At 42.0% G+C, this 19092-nt stretch overlaps 1 protein-coding gene across 3 annotated transcripts in view; it reads left to right on the top strand.

The window, feature by feature from the left end:
- Positions 1–9964: 9964 nt before the first annotated feature.
- The window catches only part of LOC308305113 (uncharacterized protein), a 26482-nt gene continuing 17354 nt past the window's right edge, over positions 9965–19092 (top strand). For 2 of the 3 annotated variants that reach the window (XR_013963087.1, XM_080749791.1), the window contains exons 1-7: positions 9965–10014; positions 12883–12998; positions 14519–14551; positions 14892–15209; positions 17881–17907; positions 18590–18763; positions 18947–19051. Coding sequence is in view for 2 of the 3 variants with exons in the window: in XM_080749791.1 (XP_080605917.1) it covers positions 12950–12998; positions 14519–14551; positions 14892–15209; positions 17881–17907; positions 18590–18763; positions 18947–19051 (706 nt within the window). In the remaining variant the exon portion in view is untranslated. The remainder of the gene's footprint in view (positions 10015–12882; positions 12999–14518; positions 14552–14891; positions 15210–17880; positions 17908–18589; positions 18764–18946; positions 19052–19092) is intronic. The other variant, XM_080749792.1, reaches the window with a different exon arrangement.

The following is a 19092-nucleotide window of genomic DNA, read 5'->3' on the forward strand; positions in this document are numbered from 1 at the left end:
TACCTAGAGAAGGGATGGTACAAACGGGCGACAACAAATATGGCTGCCATAGCGACCCCACTTCAAGATGCGCTGTGATTGGCCGGCAGTTGTATAACCCTCGCTGTGATTGGCCGGTAGTATGATGACGCAATTTTGGCGCGAGATCCGGTCCCCGGCAAGGATCGCAGTTTACATATATAGAGAAGGCTTTACAGGCTGAAATTCACGGAGCGGATCTTCTAAAACTTTTGTGATTTAATAGTTAGGAGAATTTTAAGATTTGTTTTATAAAAAAAGTTACATAGCATAGCTTTAAGTAAGTAAGTCAGTAATGTTCTTGCAAATTTCGGCACGTAATAAGTGCCGCACGATTTACGCCACCGCCGCAATATATACATCAAAACGTGCGGCTCGGCCGGGAATGGTGTGCTATTACTTTTCTTTCCGATCCGCGTTACCATTGCGACGTAATTCGCAAAAAAACGACGCCAAAAAACCCCATTCACTTAGAATGGGGGAAATTTCGGCACGTAATAACTGCCGCACGATTTACGCCACCCCCGCAATATATACATCAAAATGTGCGGCTCGGCCGGGAATGGTGTATTCTTTAAAAATCAAAATGTCCCAACAACAACCAGGCTAATGGCTTCCTATAGCTTCCGCCGTGGCCTGAAGACTCCTCTTCAGACTGCACCTAAGCCCATAGCACTTACCCTATACGGGTTTCTTGTTTACAAACATTGAGACTAAATGCACAGCTCATGTAATCAATTCCGTCCAATCCCCAAACCTGTTGTTTTGGGGAGCGCTGGTTTCATTGGCTAATTTTGGTACGGACCCTGCGCACGCATCTAGTTTTATCAGTGTAACGTGAACCAGAAACCCGTCTATAGCACTCACCTACCCTCCATACATGAAAGCTAGATAGCATTTTTTACTGAAATAAGCTACATTATTTTGTTTGGTCTAGATTGATATTTCTGTTGTATTGATGACCTTGCTCATTGTATTGATGTATCACCTTGCTTATTATTGTAATGATGCTCTGGATTAAGAGCGTCTGCTAAGTGCCTCAATTGTAAATTGTAACGAAATGAACATGAGGAACAAGCCCTGATAGACAGAACAATACTGCCCCCTAGTGGTCAAACGGTTGAAAGAAACATCTAACAGAGGTTGTTTTTAGAGCAGTGCAGTGGGTGTAAAGACCCCACAGAACGCCATTTGAAAATGTTTATAATGCCATCTCATCTGTGCCCATCTTGTCTTTGTTTTGGCCTCTCATCATGGCTTCCTTATGTATTAACAAATCACCACAAACAGCATTTCCTGAAAAACCATGTCTGCCGTAAGATCAGACCTTTCTCCTGACTTGTGCTCCGGTGGGATCGGACAGATCGGTAAGCTTCGTATTCGCTCCAATCACAACTCTGTTCTCAAATTTGAGTGACACAATCGTGGTGCTCTCCTCCACCAACTCATTTAAAAATCAATTGAACCCGACTATTTTCTTTTTTAAATGCAATGCATAGTGTACACATGGATACGTAACAAGTAATTGAGGGGGTGTCGATTTTGCGTGGACGTTTGAGGTGTAGGCCTATTACATGTCCGACATCATTGTCTTCTTGCGCAATGGAATCTCCCGTGCGCCTGAATAACTATAGCTATCGGAGAGTGACGTTCTAAAGAAGGGGTCTATATTTCATTGTAATGCTACTATATCCACTAATGCAGGGGTCTTCAACAGGGGGTCTTCAGAGTTACTACAGGGGGTCCTCCAAATCTTCCAATCCTTTTTATATTAACAACTTGAATCCTAGTGTCCATATTCTGAGATCTCTAGCCAAAAATAGCTCACAACGCCTCGCGCTGCGAGGCGTTGTGAGCTTGTAGATCGGCTATTTTGTGAAAGGTCAAGTTTATTAGGTAATGGCGGCTCAAGTGGTTAAATATCTGAAAACACAAATTGACTCTGAATCCAAAATACACTGATGATTGTGCTGTCAAACAATGAAACTATATGGAATCTATGAAAATGTTGTGGGTGTCCCTGCTTCATCTCTCTCTCAACTAAGGGGTCCTTGGCCTGAAAACGTTGAAGACCCCTGCACTATAATTCCTATAGTTGGTTAATGACATTAGCCAGTAGGCACACAGGGATGGATTACCCAACGGGCACAATGGGCCCAGGCCCAGGGGCCCCTGAGCTAGGGGGGCCCCTGAGCTTGAGCCACCGTGTGACCGCGTCCCTGTTATTAACATTGACTTTTTGCCAGAGGCTATTTTATTCGTTCATGTCAATAATATAACCCCAAATATTCCTAATCCATCAAGATAAAAGTTACTGTAAGCGTAACTCCTCAGTTTATCTATACGTTTTCAGAGTGAGGGATCCAAAAAGCAAGTGCAAAACAACAACAACATTAGATGTTCTAATGTCCACGCATAATAACAATGAAGGGGCCCATTTACAGTAGATAAACCAGTGTAGATGTTATATTAACTGTTATGTTATCTACCCTTATTAATCTAAATGGGCCCCCTCATTCATACCATACCATCATAACACTTGACTGTATGGTCCTTTAAGTATGTGTTACCACCAGCCTTACCTGGCTGCCTGGGACAAGTGGGATTCTTTGATAGGGGCCAAACTCTTGCAAGAAGTATAATGAATAATTTATTATTAAAATATAGATAATAATATATCTAAAATAAATAAGTCAGCACCATATTTTATTTTTTATTCCTTTTAAAATGTTTCCTCTTTAAAAAATCATATTTTTTTTCTGGCGCGGCTGTGCCGCGCACACAGAACACACACCATTGATGCGTCGCCGCACGGTCGTAAGAAGGGGGGGCCCTTTGCATTTTGGTGCCCAGGGGCCCATTTTTTCATCATCCGTCTATGTTGTCACATAGTGTAGGCAACTAGACAACAGCATCTTTGTCCTCTTAGCAAGTGTCAAAACATAATAAATGTTTTAAAATAAAAACATGGTGAAAGTAGGCATATGTAGCAACAGTTGGAGGGGATAACTAATAGAATAAGCTTGTCTGGTCTCTTGTCTCTCAATACATGTGTGGACAGTGGAGTCAAGCATGACAAGCGTGATATGGGCAGCTTGCCCCAGAGAATGCACACAGCTGTACACACATGGACATACACACAAAGTCACATATTGGAGTGGTTAGTACGGCTCTGTCTGCTCAGAAATAGGTCTTGCGTATCCAAAGGGACCGGAGGGAGTGATGAGGCGAGTAGGAAGTCGGTTGTATCAGTACTAGTAGTCCAAAATCACCACGCCGCAATGGATCGCCAAATATGGAGATTCCTGGAGAATGCAAAGAATCGCTGTGTTGAACTTTCTCTCAGAATATTATGACATCATATTGAGGACATCAGCGATCTCCATATACACAGATATATCCTGGGCATTTTACGGGCATAAAAGGGACGTAGACAGTCGGTATAGCTCAAAGCACTGCGATCGTGAAAGGTGAACCGGCTCCCGCGAGTGATTGTGAGCGCATTGATCGTTGACCATGTTTGTGGAGAGGCCGACATGTCTGAGGAATCTCCCAGTGATGGCTGGGCTGCGTCCCCTGTTGACACACTGTGGCGTCCCTTTGGCCCAGACGGCTTATCCACCTCTGCTAAAGCCTCATCAGGGTTATGCCACAAAGGCCAGCCAGGGTTGCCTTCGGTCGTGGAGGGAGGTCCGTCAAAGATCAGCTCAAAGAAGCAGCCTTTGAGCCAGGCCTGGAATTTCGTCATTTTAGGGGTAAGGCCACTTGGCCTTTAGTGTTGTCAATTTTTTGAGGGCACAAAGGCCAAGTGCCAGGGCAAGAAGGCCATCATTAAAACAATGATTTTAAGTTCACGCCACAGTCAAAATGTATTTAGCTTAAACATTAAGGTTTAATGTAATACCTTTCAATTAAATAAAAAGGCTGTCTATTTCTGTTTGTATTGTACTTAATTGTTTATTGTAATTTTGAGTATTTCCAATAGGCTACTTTTACTTCTACTCCACTACATCTCGGATCCAAATATTGTACTTTTACTCCACTATAATTATTTGAAACCTTTAGTTACCAGTTACCTTTTTTTAAATTTTTTATAATTTTTATCCCACGATTTTGCAACCCATTTTTCACCCAGTGCCAATTGCCTATATAATCCTGGGCTCTGCTCTCCCTCTGCCGCGCCTGGGGAGACAACGGACTGACCTCATGCTTCCTTCAATGCATGAGTAGTCCAAGTTGTTTCTTTTCACCTGACAGTGGGGATTTTCCCCAGGATGGACGTAGCGCGTGGAAGGAACACGTTATTCCAACCAGTTCCTTTCCCCTCCATCAAGCGCCCCGGCTGGCCAGGGGGAGGCAGTATTAGTTACCAGTTACCTTGCATATAAATCATATTATAAAACATACATTAACCACTTTAGCCCTATATAGGCTGTTTGAAAATAGCCAAGCTTGTAGAATAAATAGCAGATCTAAGCTCAAAATGCTTCGCATAGCGACGAGTTGTGTAGATCTGCTATTTTCTCAAATTTTGTACTCAAGTATATTTTGAATTTGAGGACTTTTACTTGCAACAGGAGTATTTCTACATAGCAGTGTTGATACTTTTACTCAAGTAAAACATTTGAGTACTTTTTCCATCATGGCCATGTGCACGCACACACGCACACTAGCTCCTCCCTCCCGTTCGCGGAGTGATCCTTTCTCAACTTGGAATACTTGGAATAATATACTTTCTGATAGCTCAGCCTCTGGGGGAAGAATAGCTTTTGGTTCCCTTAGCGCTGCATTTCGGTTGTTGCCCTGAGCTCGCAGAGCTCCGTGTGAAGGCATTCGTTCGCACATTTGGATTTATTCAACAGGCTGCGTTAGATTTAACTCCTGTTTAGCACACGGCCAAAGAGAGGGGCAACGATGGCCATGGCCGTTGTGGCCGCCGTGAAATTCCTGCCCTGCTTTGAGCCAACCTCAGACACTGACATTAAGTTTGATTTGGACACAATGACACTGGTTGGGGTTGCAGCTACATTCCTCTATATGTTTTGTTACAATGTAAACTTTACAACATCTAATGAGGAAATGTCTAATGAGGGCATGTCTAATGAGGTCGTGTCTAATGAGGTCGGTGACATTGAGAAAGCAGTGTTCTGCCCCCAGGGCAGAACACAATCCACTACACCTACATGTATTTCGCAGGCAGCGCTGGAATGACCGCCTTGTGCATGTTAATGTGGGACGTCCTTGTGACCGGTGCTCCTGGCTGGTAGCTCCTGGTGTCCTCATTCTCCTGGCTGCGATTTTATCGCTCACCCTTGGTGTTCAAGCATAGGTTCTTGTCGGTAACATCTGTACTCTTGGTGATGTTGAGCACCAAATGTACCATCCTGCCGCTGCGGTAGCACCCCGTCTAGAGACTTCTGCAGAGTTGGCTTCAGGGTCCAGCATTCACTGCCATAGAGGTCCACTACACCTACATGTATTTCGCAGGCAGCGCTGGAATGACCGCCTTGTGCATGTTAATGTGGGACGTCCTTGTGACCGGTGCTCCTGGCTGGTAGCTCCTGGTGTCCTCATTCTCCTGGCTGCGATTTTATCGCTCACCCTTGGTGTTCAAGCATAGGTTCTTGTCGGTAACATCTGTACTCTTGGTGATGTTGAGCACCAAATGTACCATCCTGCCGCTGCGGTAGCACCCCGTCTAGAGACTTCTGCAGAGTTGGCTTCAGGGTCCAGCATTCACTGCCATAGAGGAGACCAGACTCCACCGTCGCATAGAAGAAGCTGAGTTTGGTTTGTCGGGGGACGTTGGGGTTCCATACGCCATGCCATTCAGCGCCCTCCATGCAAGTGACTTCCCTCACTTTAAGATCTTGCTCTGTTGAGTTGACCCATGAGCCCAGGTACTTGAAATGTCATCATTTTAGGGTCAAGGCCACTTGGCCTTCGGTATTGTATAAATGTTTAACGCCCCAATTGCCAGGGCAGGAAATCCATCAAATAAAAGAATGTTTTTTTTTAATTTAATTTAATTTAATTTAATTTAATTTAATTTAATTTAATTTAATTTAATTTCATTTCATTTCATTTCATTTATAATAAATATAGCTGCAGGCAGTGATAAAGTGGCCAAGCAAGAAAAAGCTAAGAAAGCAGCAAGGGGGGAAAAAAAACAGGAAAAGCAGGAAAAGAAAAACTAGAAGCAGGGCTCTTCCGAGCACATGTCAAGTGGCTACAACGTCTGCTGCATAGACGTGTAAATATGCGTCGCCATGGGAAGCAAATAGTTCAGTACCCTGTCACCGACGGCTGTTTGCTTAACGATTTTGACTGCTACGGTGATTGCGCCATATAGAAGCCGTACTCCGCCGGAGCTTCAGTCAGTGTGAATGGATGATCCATGTGTACAAGTTAGGGGTGTAACGATACGTTTTAACAACGATACGATACGCATCACAATACATGGTTGACGACATGGAAGATATTGGTTCATTCATGGCAATATGATACGATTCCAATTCAATGATAGTAACTATTTAGTAAATCTGTGTGAAACGTATTATAGTGCATATTTTTAAGGGATAAATCTATTATTATGGATATAAATAGGTAAACGCTGTGATTTTCTTGCAAATACATGGATGTTTTATTTCAACACATTATGGACAAACCCGCACCTTGACATGAACACAGAGATTACACACATTTATCGATAGACTAAAGTGGCGTTTCCATAAAGCCTCTTGACATTAAGCCTTTTTCGCTTAAATCCTTTTATGGAAACACTTCAAAATTTGAATAAACTTTCATTATCCGCAAAAACTTTTATCCGCTTGGAGGAGGTGGATTTTGAGGCTTTATCGAATAAACTACATGCGCATTTGTGAATGGAAACGGTTCAGACAATAAATGCGAATAAATGATGACGTTCTGGGTCCATATCGTCCTCCAACTTAACACTTTCCGCTGCCGCTTAACGTCCATTGTATAGCGTTAGCCCACAAAACAAACCGGTTGTTTGTTACACACGGAGTGACACGGACCGTGTGTAAATTGGGACTAAGTTACTAGGGCCCAAGGGGTCGAGGGGTCTTAATTATTTTATACTTTAGCTTTTGAAAAATAGCAGATATACAAGCTCACAGAGCCGCACTCGGTGCCACCCTGCGAGCTTGTAGATCTGTTATTTTTGAAAAGTTGTGAAAATGTGTGCAAGTCTTTTAAATGTGTGCGAATCTGGAACTAAATATTTTGAGATGGGGGTCTGTGGCCAAATAGATATCATTTTGGGGTCCTTCACATGAAAAAGTTTGAGCACCACTGACATAGAAACATAGGTTTTTCAAAAACACTTTAGAAGGATCTGAAATATTCAGACTTGCACACATTTTCAAGTTCTTTTTCAAAAAATAGCAGATCTACAAGCTCGCAGCACGGCATTCGGTGCCATGCTGTGAGCTTGTAAATCTGCTAATTTTCAATAGTTAGAGCACAAAATAATGTGCCTTTATCTGTCTTTGCACAACAGTCTGTATGCAGAGCTGGCACGTTGTGAAAACGGGAGGAATTTACACACTTTCCGTGTCACTCCGTGTGTAACAAACGGTTTGTCTTGTGGGCTAACGCTATACAATGGACGTTAATCGGCAGGGGAAAGTGTTAACTTGGAAGACAATGGACCAGAACGTCATCATTTATTCGCATTCATTGGCGGAGCCGTTTCCATTAACTAATGTGCATTTAGTTTTTCAGATAAAGCCTCAAAATCCACCTCCTCCAAGCGCATAAAAGTTTTTGCAGATAATGAAAGTTTATTCGAATTTTGAAGTGTTTCCATAAAAAGATGTATGTGAATAAGCCTTAATGCGCATTAAGAGGCTTTATGGAAACGCCACTATGTAGAGACTCAGAGTGATCATGGTTTGGCAATAGAGAAGGGCAGACACATGCAGACATACCTGGCTGCCCAGAGAGGAGAGGATGTGCTGTCATTGTGATGAGGGAGCTGTAGAGACACACTTACACTTCCTATTAAACACAATGTAAAAATAAATAAATAAATACACACATATTAGGGAGGAGTTCTTTCCAAAGATGTAAATAAATGTATCATTTATCATTTTAAAAATGATTTAAACTAGTGAAAACAGCCGATCTACGGTACGAGGCGTTGTGTGCTTGTAGATCTGCTGTTTTCACTACTTTTGTGCAACGGCCTTGTATGGTGAAGCAGGGCTTTACTTTGCGAGAAAAAAAAATTACAAATTTGAAACTTGGAGACAAGGTTTCTGCCCAAGTGTCGGTATACTGCATATACCATGTTTTACTTACCACACCATTTCCTTTATTTATGTCATTTCATTGATGTTATATTGTTGTCTGTTGTTTATGTCATAATTGTAATTGTGCCAATTGTAATTTCATGCCAATAAAGCCTATTGAATTGAAATTGAATTGAATTGAATACCCAGAAAAGAATCTGCTTTAAGTAGCATGTGAGGGGTCCAACAATGGGTTTGTCATGATTCTGAATCCATTGCAAGCATTTGTTTTGCATGAAAAACATTCCTTGGCTATAAATGGCCCCAGAGTGATGACTCGTCACTAAACCATAGTTTTTTTTTTGTTTTGCAAAACAAATGCTTGCAATGGATTCAGCATCATGACCATGTTATCTCCCTAACGCCCCCGACTAAAAGAGAGATAGAGAAAGAGAGAAAGAGAGAGAGAGAGAGAGAGAGAGACTGTTTGAGTGTGCTAGTCTGTGTGTTGGTGCGTGTGTGTGTGCGTGCGTGCGTGCGTGCGTGCGTGCGTGCGTGCGTGCGTGCGTGCGTGCGTGCGTGCGTGCGTGCGTGCGTGTGTACTCTGAACTGTCCTGTCCCTGCTGTGTGGAGTTGTGTGAGGACACGTGTTATCTGTTGAGATCAGGGTTAATACCCTGGGCTCATTTCCCTGGGGTCATAGTGTCTGTGTCCAGACCAGCCTGGGCTGGACACACAGGGCTTGGCGCCCCCCAGAAAGCTAGTCATAGCCGGGGAGCCACTGTGCCAAAATGAGAGAAGACCTGTGATGTCATGACATACTCCAAATTTATGTTTTTCCTATTAATTTGGTCAATAAGGTACACAGAATGAGAGGCCTGCTCTGCCGGAAACACTGCGAAAAAAAGTTTCCCATTGACTTCACTATAGAGGGTATGCGCGTGACATCATCATCATACCCGGAAGTGATGCGGGAACGCCTACTGAGAGGCAAAAAAAACGACTTTCTGGCCTTGACAGCCCAAACATCCACACAGAAAGGGCCTATCTGATTGCATTAAATGACATTAAACAATGTTAAACTCACTTCACCACTCATTTTGCCACTCGATTTGCCACTCGATTTGCCATTCACTTTATGCATGCGCATACCCTCTATACTGGAAAAAAACACACCAAAAAAGGTAGGATGTGAGGGGTCAAACTAAGGGTTCTTCATGATTCTGAATCCATTGCAAGCATTTGTTTTGCATGAAAAACATTCCTTGGGCTAGATTTCACCCTCTCAAACCTGTGAAAAGTGATGAGTCATCACTTTTCACCGTTATTTTGGTCCGTTTTCTAGCCCAAGGAATGTTTTTCATGCAAAACAAATGCTTGCAATGGATTCAGAATCATCAAGAACCCCTAGTTTGACCCCTCACATGCTACTTAAAGCATATTTAATTTGGTGTGTTTCTTTCCTGTATATTGAAGTCGATGGAGTGAATATACAAATGGCCATAACTTTTTTTCGCAGAGTTTCCGGCAGAGCAGGCCTCTCATTCTGTGTACCTTAATGACCAAATGAATAGAAAAAACAAAAATTAAAAGTATGTCATGACGTCACAGGTACAACCCAGTTCTTTGAGCTTTTGGGCCTGTGGCTCCCCGGCTATCAGACCACAGCACACAGTGGAAGATAGCCAGAGAGTTACTGTCCTAACAGCATCAAACAACATTCAGTCACTTGTCATATGTGAGTATTTATTTATGTGTTTATATATTGGTTTTCTTTTTTGTTTTTCCTCTTTTTTTATATCAACCACTTGAACCCTATAGCGTCCATAATATATTCAGAGAACTTTATCCAAAAGATCTACAAGCTCACAACGCCTCGTGAGCTTGTAGATCGGCTGGATCGGCTATTTTCGGCCGAATACTTAACGTTTATTAAGTATTGACGGTTCAAGTGGTTCAATATTTGAAAACACAAATTGACATGAATCCAAAATACACTGATGATGATTGTGCTGTCAAACAATGAAACTATATGGAATCTATGAAAAGGTTGTGGGGGTCCCTGCTTCATCGCTCTCTCAACTAAGGGGTCCTTGGCCTGAACACGTTGAAGACCCCTGGTAGAGGTTATGTAGTTTACTCCTTCTGCTGAGCCTGTCTTTAGAGTCAACCTGCCAGCTTGCTGTGCCCGGTAGAAGGCACAGCAAAGGCGCCCGGCCCAAAGTGCAAAATGTGCCTGCAGGGACCTCCAAGAATATTCCAGAATGTTTCGAAAATACGAGCTATGAGCTTGTAGATCTTCTATTTTAGAACGGTGGTTCTCAACCTTTCCAGGCCGCAACCCCCAAAATAATCATATTTTAACTGGGGACCCCCCCACCCTGATGAGCACTGTTGAGGAATTTGTACATTTTGTACAACACGATTCTATTGTGAAAATAGCCAATCTACAAGCTCACAAATGCCTCGCATTTGTGAGCTTGTACCGGTAGATCAGCTATTTTCACAATTTATGCCTCTAATATTTGACAATTCGGCCAATGATTAACCCTGCAAGGCCCGAATAAATTTCTACTGGCCCAAAAAAAAAAAAAAAAAATCAGATAGTGTTGTAGGAGTCCTAATCACAGGAAAATGTTGTTAAAAAAATAATAATGTTTTTGTAAGGTTTTATAGCCATAAATCATAAATCATAAACCATGCTCTAATTAGCATTTTGGGGATATTTTTCACAATAATAACATATATACATGTTCTAGACATTCTAATGATCACGAAAAACAATATTACATGCAGGCATTTTACTTATGTTTTAGAGAGGAATAGCTTCAGTTAAAAAGTGAGATTTTGTTCGTCCAGACGCTTGAATTTCAACTTCTCTAGGAGGTGTGAATGTCAGTCTCTGTGGGGGGTATTTATATGCAAATATCGTGGCCGATGGCATTGTAATACTAAACAATAGGATTTAATGGTGATGTTAATGTGAAAAAAGAACAGGAAAACTAATTATAACATTAAAAAAAAATGATTTAAAAAACGTTGCCAAAAAGCAACGCTGGGCCTTGCAGGGGTAAGTTGTCATTTTAAACGTATTAAAAACTCCTTAAATTGTCACTTTAGAAATGTGCATATACCCTGTATACACTTAAACTTTATGTTGGTTTGTTTACTCTTGAGTGAGAAAACAATGTTGCACATTAAGTTAATCATCTGGGGACCCCCCCAAAATTATTTGGGAACCCCCCTGGGGTCCCGACCCACAGGTTGAGAACCACTGTTTTAGAATGGGAGAGTGTTTTCTTCTGGTGTTTCAGTCCGAGTGTATCAAAGGGTGCGTTCGGAAATGCGCACCGGGTGATTGCCTAAACCTAACCCTAATCCTAACCCTAACCTCAGTAAAACTATGCCTAACCCTAACCCTAACCCTAACCTTAACCTCAGTAAAACTATGCCTAACCCTAACCCTAACCCTAACCCTAACCTTAACCTCAGTAAAACTATGCCTAAACCTAACCCTGACCCCTAACCCTAAACACTCCCGGTGCACATTTCCGAACGCACCCTTTGATGCACTTGGACTGAATCACCAGCAGAAAACACTCTCCCGTTTTAGAATATAGTGTAAACAAAACTATTGTCATGCCCAAAAGCGTGTGAACGTGCTACTTTCCATTGATAGGCTGAGCATCTCACCACACCGGAAGTGGACTGTATCAAACTGCATTCAGGTAGTCTCGCGTAGCCAGACAACTATTCCACAATCTCTGAATGCTATATTGAGTCTGGAACTACCGGTACACCTCCTGAACAGCGAGTAATGGAAACTGTCATTTCTGTTCATGAAAATATATTTTAAAATGTCATTTCTACTAAGCAGCAAGCTATAAATTATGCTTAACACTTTCCAAGCCTGGGCAAAATGGCTTGTCAGTGGACTAGCCGGATATTTCTATTATTGTATTATGATCTGAACAGCATTCATTTTACAAGACAAATCAGCGCAATATCATAAAATCACGTATCACGTAATCTCACCACAGTCACCAGCGAAATGGCTCAATCTGCATTGGCATAGAGTGGCGGTTTTGGCCGAGGCATATTCTCCCTGTGCGTTTCGCGTGCGCGATCCGTGCACGTAGATGTGGGCGCATATAATCCAAGTATGACTGTACAGTCGATGTGAACATTTTCGCTAGCTTAGCCCCTTGCACTCCAGCTATGCTAATGCTATCGTCTAAACAGAAAGTGGATGGGAGCTGGGAAGGTTTAGCAGGGAAAGGACTCAACGTCACTTCCGGTTCATGTCAGAGGAGCCATGCGCTATCGATGGACGAGCGGTGACTAGGGAAGGTTAGACGATGGATGATTTTCGGATAAAAATCATTTCTTTCGTTTTTAATCACCTATTGTGTAAAAGTGAGATAAAATGAGATCCGGCTGAGAGCTCCAATTAATGAATTGAGATTGAGTGAGATCAGGCCATGAAAGTGAGTTTTTATTTATATTAGGATAAATGTGCGAGATCTTAAAAACGAAAAGGGAAGTGGGGAGGAGGCTTCACTTCCGCTTTAACCGGATACTCACCGTTCTTTTTACGTTATGCCAGACTGTATGACGGTAGCGTTTCCAAATCGCGGAGTCAACAGACTGGCCACGCGAGACTACTTGTCAGGATGAAGGTTGCACCAACTTGTACCTGTGAGTATTGTACAACCATTTCCTGTGAGTATTTTATTTCGATCTTATTTTAATGGACTTTAAAGGACAACTTTTGTTTTTTACAACAAGGGTTCATATTTTAGATCGTAATTAAAGAATATAAAAGATGAGTGTTAAAATGATTTCAATTACTTCTTTCTATTGTTTTAGAGATTCTTATTTCAGTGGTTGGGGGCATGTGTACAATTGGCTAAATGTGTAATTTTACACAGAATAAGCCCATTCCCAAGATACAACGCAACCTTTCATGGTTGGATGTGTTTTATGGGGGCTAGAAGTGTTACTGTAAATAAAGAAACTGCTGGCTTATTGTGTCTAAAAATACATATTTAGCCACTTGTACGCATGCCCCCATGCGTACGCATGCCCCACATTTTAGCACGGTAAACGCGATAAAACAATAGAACGAAGCAAATGAAAACATTTTAACACTCACTTTTTCTTTTCTCTAATTAAAAACAATAGAACGAAGCAAATGAAAACATTTTAACACTCACTTTTTCTTTTCTCTAATTACAATCTAAAATATGAACCCTTGTTGTAAAAAAAACAAAGTTGTCCTTTAACTATCACAGTTTATTTAGCCGAGACAACGTTTCACTATTAAACGCTTTGCTATGCACATCTAAATGTATTTAAGGAAATCCCTATTTTTATTGCCAATCAAGGTGTTGAAAATCAAAATAATGTATAAACGAGTACGTGACAATATGGGTCAACCTGAGGTTCTCTCTAGAACTCCACTTATACATGAAGTGTGGTCAAAGGATGGAGGACTGTTTGTATCATACAGAGGTGGAAAAAGTACTCACATTCTTTACTTAATGTATTATTATATTATAATTTATATCTGCAAAGTAACTAGTAACTAAAGTTTTCAAATAATTGTAGTGGAGGAAAAGTACAATATTTGGTTCCGAGATGTAGTGGAGTAGAAGTAAAAGTATTGGAAATTGGAAATACCCAAGTAAAGTACAAATACCTCAAAGTGTACTTAAAGGGGAAGACCACCCATTTTCAATATTGAACTATGTCATTAATATAACTTAGAGGAGTTGTGTGGAAATAGAAAAAAATTCCCCCCCCCCCCTTTTGTGTTGCCTAGCACTGGAAAATTGATTCTGGGGTTTGTATTGTAAAGTACAATGTGTGATGTCATCAAGTTGTACTTTACAATACAAACCCCAGAATCAATCTTCCAGTTCTAGGCAACACAGAGGGGGGGGGGGGGGGGGGGACTTTTTTTCTATTTCCACACAACTCCTCTAAGGTATATTAATGACATAGTTCAATATTGAAAATGGGTGGTCTTCCCCTTTAAGTACAGTACTTGAGTAAATGTACTTAGTTACACCACTGGTATCATAGAACAGTACGTGTTTTGATGATACGTATACAGAATGTTCTCACCACATCTAATTTACTTTAGTCTCTCTCTCTCTCTCTCTCTCTCTCTCTCTCTCTCTCTCTCTCTCTCTCTCTCTCTCTGTCTCTCTCTCTCTCTCCCCCCCCTCTCTCCACAGTGCTGTATCTCCTTGTCTGCTGTGGAACAAATGGTGAGACATATCAATGTATTGCATTCTGGGTAGTGTAAGTTATCTCAGTGTTCCTACAATCCTGTTACAGTATATTTAGTCATGTTCAAACCCCTCCATTTCAATCTTAACAAATACATGAATGTATAATAGTTATGGATTCATAGAAAGTGTCAAAGCAATATTGGTAATTTGTACAGTTAGTTAGTTAGTTAGTTTTTTTTTCTCTCTCCTTCATATACTGTAACTGTTTGTCTTAATTACATTTTAGTTACACAAAGCAGCGTTAAACTGTTCTTCTTTTAACAACATAATGACATGCTATTATGTTTGTTGTGTTTTACTTGTTTTTCTCAACCAGCTGACCATACAGTGATGAGGCTGGTCGACGGCTCAAGCTCCTGTTCTGGCAGAGTAGAGATGTACTTTGATGGCAGATGGGGGACGGTCTGTGATGTTGGCTGGGACCTGGCTGATGCACATGTAGTGTGTAGAGAGTTAGGCTGTGGAAGGGCTCTGTATAGATTACATGAGGCATTCTACGGACGGGGTGTTGGGGAGATCCTTTTGACTAAAGTGAACTGTTCAGGCAATGAATCCAGTCTCTCACAGTGCAGCCATCCAGGGTTTGGAATCCATGACTGTCATCACAGTCAAGACGCTGGTGTTGCTTGTGAAGGTAAATACAGGATTATCAATTTGAAATGACATCTTCTTTAAAGTGCAAGGAATCTTTTGTAGATGTTTGGGTTGTGTACGTATCTGCTTTAACGAGTCCTATTGGCTCCGTTGTGCAGTTTATTAGGAAATTAATACCCCCAGAATAGTGTCTCATTGACTTCCATTGTACAGGGAAAGTGAGTGGCACGGAATTTCATTGTGTGCGTCATACTGCATAGGATCAATCTCAAACTCAATCACAAATAAAAGTCGGACCTAAGAACAGAACAGTCATAACATAATTAACGGAATTGTTATAATCAATTAAGCCCGATTATAATGAACAACTACGCTATAATGTGGGTTCTGCCACCTGAATTAATGCTGTTTCCTCATGTTACTTGAAAACATTAAAAACAAAACATTCAATCAAGCATTATACAGAAGCAGTTTCTTTCACATCTAATCATAAGAAAACAATTTGATGGATTGCCTGTTCTCTTTCTCAGCCTGATCTCACTTTTACACAATAATAGCTAAGGTGTTCTCAGCCAGATCTAATTTTACACACTTTTACACAATAGGTGAGACAGAGGACTTCTCTGTCTCACCACCGGTCTAACCAATAGCATGATTCTTCTCTATGCATGAACCGGAAGTGCTTTTGATCGCTTCCGGGGCAGATTAGCCTTTTCCCATAGACTTTACTTTATAGACATTAGCGTTAGCATAGCCGTTGTCCTAGCGGCTAGGCTGATGAAATTCTTTCCATGGATTGTACACACTGAGATGATCACATGCGCCCACATCGATGTGCACGGATCGTGCACGCGAAACGCACGGGTGGAAAGACGACTTGGCCAAAATCCCCACTATATGCCAATGCAGATCCAGATATTTATGGTGAGTTTATGACCGTGGGATCGAAAAAAAAGAAAAAAAAAAAAACGGCGTCCAAGAAGGAGGGGGGGGCGGGCTGATGTTTATAAACATAATATCAGATCATAATACAATATTAGAAATTTCCGGCTAGTCCACAGACAAGCCATTCTGACCAGCCTAGTCCACAGACAAGCCATTCTGACCAGGCTAGTCCACAGACAAGCCATTCTGACCAGGCTATAATTAAAGGTGATACACCATGAAATTTCACTTTTCCTATTTTAAAACCTTTTTTTGGGGTCCCACTAGCACCTTCTATCCTCACAAAGTCCCATTTCTGACCGTTGTGTCTTTCTCTGGTTTTGAGAAGGTGAAGGTTAAAAGTATCCCGCGGGTTCTCAAAACAGGCTATCCAGATTTGCTGCCGATTGTGATGTCATCATCGGCCGTTTTTTTTTTTTAAAGATTTTTGGGGGGTGGCGCAGTTCAGGCCAAATGTGGTACTGCAGCTGAAAATGCTCTGAGAGCCATTCAAAATGAGAAAGGCTCTCTATTCAGGAGTGGTAATTTAGCCTCAAACCTTTTGAAAAACGTTTTTGGGACAAACAATATGACATAAATACTTTTTAAATGCATGGTGTATCACCTTTAAGCCACGACAACAAATCATATGTCAGTCATGTTCCACCACCAAGTCCAAGGGAGGGGAGCAGAGCCACGGGGCCGAGAACAGGTTGCCTTCAGACGGATTCGATGCGCAGAACTGCCCGCCCTGACACGAGACACTGAGGTTCTCAGAATCTTCTGAATCTTTAAATAGGCTCTGTCATGATTAATTATGACGTTTATACAACTAAATACTACCCTAAAACACAATTAAACTCTGTGCCACAAAACAGAAGTTAGAGAGCTCTTTTGGGGATAACATTTAATGCGATGGACATTTTAACTCATTCTGAGCCCAGGACATTAACGGATTAGGGGGTCCAGAGTGCCTCCCCCCGGCCCCATTAACGGCCGTTATCTTATTTTGAAGGCCAGAAGGCCTTCAAAATGATTACTTCCGGTCTGACGTCATCGCATCGTGCGACGGAACCGAACGTTGTTTACGTGGAGCCATGCTGGATTGCATCGGAGCGTTTATACATGTGTTATATAAGCGAGCATCTGCCTCCATCTTCGTTTCTAAAGTGTAGTTTTGAGATAATGGACATTAAAGATGAGATGGCCCGTCCACCTCAATGTTATGGGATGACTATTTTGTGCTCGTGGAGACGTGATGATGATGAATCAGCTACGAATTTCGCCTCCGGACATCCGGCCGTTCTACTCGGTAATGTACTCAACGTTACAGTAATAGATTACTTTTCCCGCGACATCACGTGTTCGGCACTATAAGTACTCGAGTACTTTTCCTGTGACATCGCGGGAACGGCTTTTAATGAGTTAATGGCCAACACTCGTTCGTTTTCGCCTTGATTCGGGTTGAATAGTGGGCACAGTGGGACTCCGCTTTCCAACAAAGTGCGTGAAGTGTCCACCATGCTTCGAAAAGGGGAAAATAGTGCACAGTCCAAGGGTAGGGTTTAATGTGGTCTACGAAATGGGACAGCACTCGGCGCGCACCTGTGACGTCATCGCACTTGAAACCCGCACTTGGTAGGGTCTACTCCTCGAATTGGGAAGGGGCTAATGAATACACAAAAGTATTCCAATCATGACTATGCTCTCTCTCTCTCTCTCTCTCTCTCTCTCTCTCTCTCTCTCTCTCTCTCTCTCTCTCTCTCTCTCTCTCTCCCCCCACACAGTGATGTATCTCCTCCTCCAAACAAAAGGTGAGAAACTATAATCAGTGTAGAATTGTTATTGATTCATAGAAAGTGAATAGTCAATATTGTCCATTTGAATAAATCCATATTATCTTTGCATCTAGAATAGAAAGGCATGGCGCCCTATTCGTCCATCCGTACGTCTGTACGTCTGTCTGTGGACAGCTAATCTCTGGCGGAACGAGAAGGAACGAGCCGAAGGCGAGTCCCGTAGGCAGGGCTAAAGTGCAAGTAACCGTGATGATAAGGCAGACCCTCAAGTGTAATATTGCGATTATACAACAGTCAACTTCAAGCCTCATTTAGCTACTATGTCCGTGAACTTCACATGAAAACCGCTAGCCTAGCCGCCTAGCATAGTGTGGGGAGAGGGTAGAACTTCAGCTCTTTCGCAATTGCACAGCTGAAATCTTTGTTTGGTGAGACCGTGCAGTAGTGCTCATTATTTGCATGGGTAGAGAGCCATTTCAACCAATCAGATTGCTTCGTCGGAACTATACCTGTTGTATAATGGGGGTTAAACCGTCCCTGATATAGATGTGTACAAATTTGTGATTTTCTTGGTGAGTGATGTAATGTGTTGCAGGTCTCTCTCTCTTTCTCTCTCTCTCTCTCTCTCTCTCTCTCTCTCTCTCTCTCTCTCTCTCTCTCTCTCTCTCTCTCTCTCTCTCTCTCTCTCTCATTCCAGTGTCCCTAAGAGTCATTCCTGACAGAGTACAGTTCTTTTGGCATGAGTCCATCTCACTGAGTTGTGAGATAGAAGGGAAGCCTGTACCAGGGTGGACTGTGAGGAGAAAGGACAGTGAGAGCTGGAATGGAACCTGCCATCGTGACTGGGGAACCACAGGAAACCTAGACTCCAGTGAGCAGTTGGTTAATTCTTTAAAAAAGCATAACTCTTGACAGGAATGGGCTAGAGACTTACCTTTTTTTCCCTAAATGCTCAGAAATGCTAGGGTGTTGCCAAGGCAGGCCCAAATGACGCCCCTGCATTTTACGTTATATTTGAACTGAAATCCTTCTTTATTTTCATTGGGATGTGTAGGAGGAGGAGCATCGTGTACCATTGAGTTTCTGGAATTTTCGGACGCTGCAGTGTATTGGTGTCAGTCTGATTCAGGAGCAGTCAGCCAGTCCATCTCCATCTCTGGTAAAAATCCATTTGAATCAATCAATGTATTTTAGTGGCTA

Source organism: Nannobrachium achirus (genome assembly GCF_963921795.1).
Source record: "Nannobrachium achirus genome assembly, chromosome: 19".
NCBI lineage: Eukaryota > Metazoa > Chordata > Actinopteri > Myctophiformes > Myctophidae > Nannobrachium > Nannobrachium achirus.